Consider the following 7166-nt stretch of genomic DNA (forward strand, 5'->3'; position numbering starts at 1 on the left):
GATGTTCTCCAAGGAGACTTACCTATCACCATATGGACAAGAAGTCACTGTGACTGTAGCTATTGAAAAACAGGTAAGCAGAGTCAGCAGTACAAATTATCAGAAATCAAACAGGCCAGTGTGAAAAGAAGTGCAACTTTACTGAAAAGCTGTATTTATAGTCTAGTAATTAAAAACCATTTTATCAGCCTTGTGCGGGGACCAAACCTTTACAGCAAGTATTGACAAGACCAGCAGCAATGAATGACCAGTATTTGACTTAAAACTTATGAGCTATAGTTATTTAACTTTGCCCATTACAGAGGAAATCAGTTCTAGCCTTCCTTGCACAATGCTAATAGTCAGTTTTATTATTAATGAAGCTTAATGTAACACTATCTCCTTTGTGTAAGCCGTTCATTTAACTAGCGTCAAGTATATTCTTCTGGACTATAAGTACTTCCTTGATTAAGGCTTTATTTAGAATTGCTTTTAGACAAGTGAACACTACATATATTTGAAGAAGAGTTCACTCTCTGTAGCTCAGATACAATGACTACCTTTAACAAAGCCCGTTTGTGTTTCTTCCATTATTCGGGTACCTTCACCTCAATTACTTCCACTCACTTTCCCTGATTTGTTAGAAGCACGCACCCAAATGTTGGCTAGATTGAATTTTATAAAATATTTTGCTACAAAAATGTGTAAACGTTGCAGAGCATCAGCAACACATTAACATAAAATGATATATAATGCATGTTTGTAATTATGGGAGAGATCATAAATCTTAAACACCCATTGGTTTAGAAATTAAATAGTTCTACTTAGTTCTCCCTAAACTACTCCAAATTTCTGAAATTTACCATTCGTCTGGGTATTTTGTAACTACCCCCAAGGATAAAATTTTTTTTAATGACTTTGTTTTCAAAAATGCAATTAACTTAATAAAATTCTAACGCAAAACTGCCATCAGGTCTTCAAAATTTCAGCCCACTTCCCATGGCCAATAAGTCTATGGATATGTACCGTTTCAGCTAATTGCTTTTTTAAGCAGTTACCAAATTTATTTTTTCTGGGTCTTTCTAGATCTTAATTGTTCTTACATCTTTATCAGCATGCTATTTTAACTTTTAATAAGTCTTAATTTCATTTATTTTGCTGCATTTGCATTAAATGGAGTTATCACATTAAAAAAATTAGTGTGGTATTGGATTCTTTAGGTAATAGGAAGGGTCAACATTCCACCCACACCTCTCGTACAGGAAAATGGCACAAGGGCTTTTAACACATTTCCATTTAAAATCCTGGCAGTTGAATGGTTTAAATTTCAGATTGCAATTAGAATTCTTATCAATTTTTGATTTTCCAATGATGTTATCTTATCTCCATCATATATTCCAAAATTCTCTACTTTTCCCAATGTTAAAGACTTTTTTCTCCTTCCTTCTTTGTGTGGGTATCTATATTTTCAAAGAGTTGATATATAACTACAGAATCTATAAATTACAATCATTTTTTATCTCTAGTTCAACCTAGTTATAGGAAAAAATTGGTATAATGTTATGTGTTTGTGGTTCCCATTGGCTAAACAGAGTATGCAATATATCACAATGTATGAAAAGCTTTGCCTCTTGAGGGCAATGATTCATCTTAAAGAACCAGACACTGTAGGAAGAAAAAGGTGTTTGCAAAGTTTTATTTTAAAGGATCAAAAATAAATATTGCACATACACACGAGAAAAAAAAATCTATTGATATTTACGTGCTTCAACGCACACTTTCAGTACATGGCACCTTCATCTTCTTTATTTAGAAAATAAACTGTTATTGGTCCATAACTGGTGTGCACAGTCTCTGTGACTCTAGCAAATAACCAGGAGCCAAGTCCATATAATAAAGTTGGAATACCTAAAAAACAAATGAATATGTTATTTGTGAAATAAACATTTATTAATCATGTACTCATATTTGTCATAGTATAAATCACATAGCACTCTTTAGCAACATCAATAAATTATAAAGTTATAAAAATATCAGTGAACACTGACTCTACCTAAGAGGTCAATTTCATCTATGATTGTGAAACGCAGTAACAATTGTGTGAGCCTAGAGATTTTTAAAACTATAGATAAGACTGGTGTAAACTACTTCAAGTACTTTACAAACATTAATTCATTACCTCTGAGTAATTATGAAGTAATTCTATAGTCTTTTCACAAATAAGCAAACAGAGAATATTAATTTATTTCATTGTAGAGAGCTTCATTATTGGCCTTGAGCTTTAATTACTAGGTCATCTTTATTGTGCTTTAAGTTGGACAGTAATACTGATGGCTAAAATAATTTTTGTACAATTTAAAAGAAACTAGGTCAAAAAGCTGTCTTCAAAATCAAAGGCAAAACCTAATTCTAGATTTTGGTATAATAACAAGCATGAGAAAGAAAGAATCCCATTCATAGTTTTACAACTGATTTGAAAATCTTGTTTCAACCAACTTGAAATAGATTAATAGTAGACTCCAAGAATATATTTCTTCTTTGAAATATTTCCATTTGTGATGAGCTGCCATTTGTGATACATGAAACTAAATATATACTAGTCAGAGACTGCATTAAGCCCTCATAGGCACGAGAGGAAGCTGGACAAAAAAAAAAAAAAAACTTTCACAATTCCTATTTTTTGTAATTCCTATTTTTTGTAAGGCACTTATTTAAATCAATGACTACTAATAACATTAAAAACATATGTATAAAACCAAAGGCACATGAAACCGATAAAAATATTGTATGCTTTGCACAAATATTAATTTTACTGTTCCTGTGTATGAGTGGAACATACATAGGACAGAAATGGACAGAAAATGCCAATTTAAAAGAAGAGCGGTAATTTGGAAAATCACTTTCTTTCTAGTTACTAAGGAAATCAACACATGCTCAGAACTAATCATATTGCTAATTTTTTTTCTTATTTTTTCTGCCAGAGTATCTTTGCTGCGTTATGCTCTTTTTTGATTGTGTAAGTTCACTGGACTACTTTATGCTTATTCCCTGAAGCTGCATTCCAGCCACTGTGATGCCAAAGATTAATTAGGGGAAGCATCACTAGTTGGCAATGAGAAAAGGCAAAAAACCCCACTCAGACTGGCACCTCTCTATTTTTAGGAGTATACTGGGTCACAGTTTTTTACAACCACAGGGTTTCCTGGAACTCCTGTGAAACCTTTCACAGTATATTGCCTTCTTTGCCTTGTGAATACCTCCCTGCAAACCTCTGAAAGCCTCAAGGGAATGTCACAAAAAAGCCACAAAAACTAGCATCATAAAGCTATTTATTAATCATTCAACGAAAAAAAAAAAGGGGGGGCAAGTGGGGGTGTAGAATGGGGGAGAGGACAAGAGAACAAGAGTAAGACAGGCAGAAGTGAGTGAAGAATAAGACAGGTAGAAGTGAGTGAAGAGGGAGCAGCTGAAATAAAAAATAAACTTTAATATATGTTACCACAACTTCAAAAGGTGAAAATCAATGGAGTGAGAGAAAAACAGGTTCTAGAAATAACTACTAATTTTAAACGGCAACCCACTCCAGTACTCTTGCCTGGAGAATCCCATGGAGGGAGGAGCCTGGTAGGCTACAGTCCATGGGGTCGCAAAGAGTCAGACATGACTGAACAACTTCACTCACTTCCAAATATATTGATAGTAAGATAAATAAAATATGCCTTTTAAACCAATGATAAGGACATTCAGTTAAGAAATAGCTGGTGACACTGAAAATTTTGTTTTTACAGTATTTATCAGTTTCCTGTAAAATACTGATTTTTTTAAAAAATCACACAAATGGTCAGTATTTTTTCAGCTAAAATGAAGGACTGACCAAGGACTACTAATAACTACATTAGCTCTTACTAAGAAACAACTAGGTACTGTTAATGCTGTTTGATAGGGGGTTGAGATGTGATATGGGAGTCAGAAATTCTCTTATTTTTTTTTATCCTACAGTCTACTTATTTAATGCAGTCAGGCTAATACACTAAATGTGAAGATTAGCCACATACATAATTAACAGAGTTAAAAAACCCCATAATTTTCTTTATAGCACATATGCTATAAAAACTATAAGGTTTGATGAAAAATCAAATTTTTTCTAGACTGTCTGAAACATATCATAACATCAAAATGAATGTGAAACCCAGTTGTTTGCATAATAATTCATTTTGAGTCAGCTGAACAGTAGGTAAACCACTGTCAAATTAAGCACTTAAAAAAAATTAGAACTTTGTAGCAAGTCTCCAATTACCCATTCATTCCAATGGTAAGTTGATTTTCTTAAATCTCAATCTACTTCCCAGCAGGATACCCAGACTGATAAACCATCAGAAAGATGTCGCTTCCACTGAAAGGAAGGCAGGCGAGAAAGGGAACAAATGGGTAAAAGAGAAATCTTTATTATTTACAAAATGGAAAAATGAATTACTTTGATAATTACTAATTTGAAAGGGAAGAGGAGGAATAAAATCCTAAGTATTTTTAAATAGAATACGTACTTGATGATCCAGAAGGCGCAATAGCACAACACAGAAGAAGAAAGAATCCTATTATCTACTTCCCTCCCCTAAGACAATAATACACAATAAACATTACCAAATTGGTGAATAAAAAGTCCAGAAAAAAAAAAAATCTCCTTTTATTAGTATAAGCCAATTTGTACTAAAGGAAATACCTGAGCAGAAAGTTTTCCTTTCAGTTTAAAATTCTTATTCTCTTTTAAACACAATTTTTAGAATTTTAAAGAGATCATAAAGACCATTAAATCACTATTCAGCTTTCTCTTCCACACACATTCAAAAAAAAACTACAGCTGTTGTTTCTTTCTTCAAAAGATCTTAATACTTTCACTACTTTTCTATGTGAGCATGTTCTGGGCATCCTATTTTCTTTGGATTTCTTTCTACCTAAAAAGATTAGGCCCTAATCAGTAAGGTGCTCTTAAATGGTGAAAACTTTTTTAGAAAAAGGCACTGGGAACATAGTTTACCAACAACTCTACAGTTATGCTTTTCCTAACCTATTAAAGTGTATTAACTGTACATTTGGGAAGAATCACTTTTTTCTGTTTCTGAAGATGCTATTCAACAAAACAAACATATTCTTCCTGAATCTAGTCATCACTCTAGTCTCTCCAAATAATTTTGGATTGAATTTTCTAAATCACTACACTCTTCAACTTCTTTACATCAACCTCAAAATTAGTGGGCATGCTCTATATAGTTCATCAGCCAAATAATAAGGAATACTTTTAAAAGATTACACATCGCTAAATAATCTTCTCCTTAATGGGATGAACTCAGGACAGTACTAGTGGAGCAATGGCTCCAGACCCCCTGATTTACATATGTGAGTAATTATAAGCAAAAATACACCTAATGTATTTAAATTTAAGAAACTATCAAGACTATATAGTAAAAGTGTGGCCGCGTGTTCAGCTTTAATTCTGGGTCAAAAAACTGGTTGGGTAACGTAAGTTAGCTTGCACATCTAGATTCTGAATTACTGAAATATGGATTAATTTGATTATCAGTTATTGATAGGTTCAAACATCCTGAGGCCTATTTTTCATTTACCTATAAAACATGAAAGATGCACCCACGTCAATGTTCACGCCTCTTCTGTCATTAACCGAAAGATAAAACATTCAGCAAGAGTAAATACTCTGACTTAGAATACTCCCATGAAAACATACCAGTATTAAAGAGGCAATCTTTTAAATATCTTTTAGGCCTCGTATCTGAAGAAGCCAATACCACCGGTGAAAACCTTCGGTGGTTTTAGTACAACGAACTTGCTGGGACTTCACGTAAAGAGAACAAAGAAACTTAAAAAAGTAGTTTCCGATTTTATACTCTGAACGCACCCACAAAGTGATGTTCATGAGAATGAATCCTACCATATAATCAGGCGTTTTATAAAAACTTCAGAGCCATTTTCAGCGCTCTACACCCTCCTTCTTACTGCCCAGTGGAAGGCTCTTTCTAGTTAACGAGTGGCTGGAAGTAAGAATAAAATGCCCTCTCACCGGGACCAGATGCAGAGGGGTCCCACTGTACAGGCCTGTCAATAAGCCCCACTTTCCGGGGTACCATTCACGAGCAACAACTTAGCTCTGACAAGCACCTGCTGGGCGGGGAATACAGAAGCCCAGGACCAGGGTCAATCCTGCAAAGCTGCCGAGTGGGTGGGACGCGGAGCCAGAGTCTGGGAAACGCCCCAGCACTGGGCGAAGCGTGGCGAGCGCGTGCGCCCGGGCGAGCCTGCGCGGGGCCGGGGCAGGGTAACCCCGCGCCGGCGCGGTCAGATCTCGGGACGGGGTCGCGGCCTCGGAGGCAGAACGTCAGCGTGCTTTGCAAACAGTGGGGCCGTCGGCGGCGGGACGTGTTTCACCGGCCCGGGGCCACTCACCGAGGTTGACGACCTTGAGCGCCGTGAAGAACCGGTCCTGCCCGGCCAAGTCCTGCCAGGGAGCCTTGGAGCAGTGGTACTTGATGAAGGGGAAGCAGCCGGTGCGCAGGACGTGGTAGTTGGCGCCCTGCACGGGCCAGTTGAAGTGCGAGAGGCCGAACTGGTCGTTCCGGACGGCGCTGTAGGGCACGCAGAAGGAGGTCCAGTGAGGCAGGCGCCGCTGCAGCAGGTGCCGCGTCAGCACTTCCGAGGCTCGGGGCTTCGGGCGGGAGGCGGCGCCCGCGGCCCAGGGCCGGCACAGCAGCAGACGAAGCACGGCCTCGTGGGCCCTCCGAAGGGCCTCCATGACCGGCCTCGCCCGCGTCCCCCGCCCCTCGGCCGCCTTACGGGCGCGCGCCCCTGGGGGCGGAGCCGAAGGGGCGCGCGCGCGCCCGCTCCCCGAGGGTGGCTGCGGGACGCCCAACGGGCGCCGCGCGAGTGCGCGAGAGCCCCCGGGGCGCGGCGGCGCGTGCGCACAAAGGTCCCGCGGCTTCCTGGGGAAAGAGTGGATCAGCGAGGAGGGCACGGCGGCGTGAGCTAGCTGAGGTAGTTAAATCGTCACCAAAGACCTCTCTAAAGTCGTTAATAACCCTAGGAAGGGAGTGAGGGGAGGTTCGTGAGTTTTATTAGTTCAGCTTTGAGGAAAATTAAGCTTTAAAACAATGGATGTCAGAACTCAAGCCCGCGTCTCT

General features: G+C 38.7%; 1 protein-coding gene across 1 annotated transcript; it reads right to left on the reverse strand.

Moving 5' to 3' along the window:
* Window positions 1-1759: 1759 nt before the first annotated feature.
* On the reverse strand, window positions 1760-6787 carry C2H15orf61 (chromosome 2 C15orf61 homolog). Its single transcript, XM_068966543.1, has 2 exons — window positions 6436-6787; window positions 1760-1887 (listed from the first exon to the last, which is right to left on the reverse strand). Exons 1-2 carry the CDS (start codon window positions 6779-6781, stop codon window positions 1760-1762), a joined length of 474 nt encoding a protein of 157 aa, XP_068822644.1. The 5' UTR covers window positions 6782-6787.
* Window positions 6788-7166: the final 379 nt, after the last annotated feature.

This window comes from Capricornis sumatraensis, chromosome 2 (genome assembly GCF_032405125.1).
Source record: "Capricornis sumatraensis isolate serow.1 chromosome 2, serow.2, whole genome shotgun sequence".
NCBI classification, from domain to species: domain Eukaryota; kingdom Metazoa; phylum Chordata; class Mammalia; order Artiodactyla; family Bovidae; genus Capricornis; species Capricornis sumatraensis.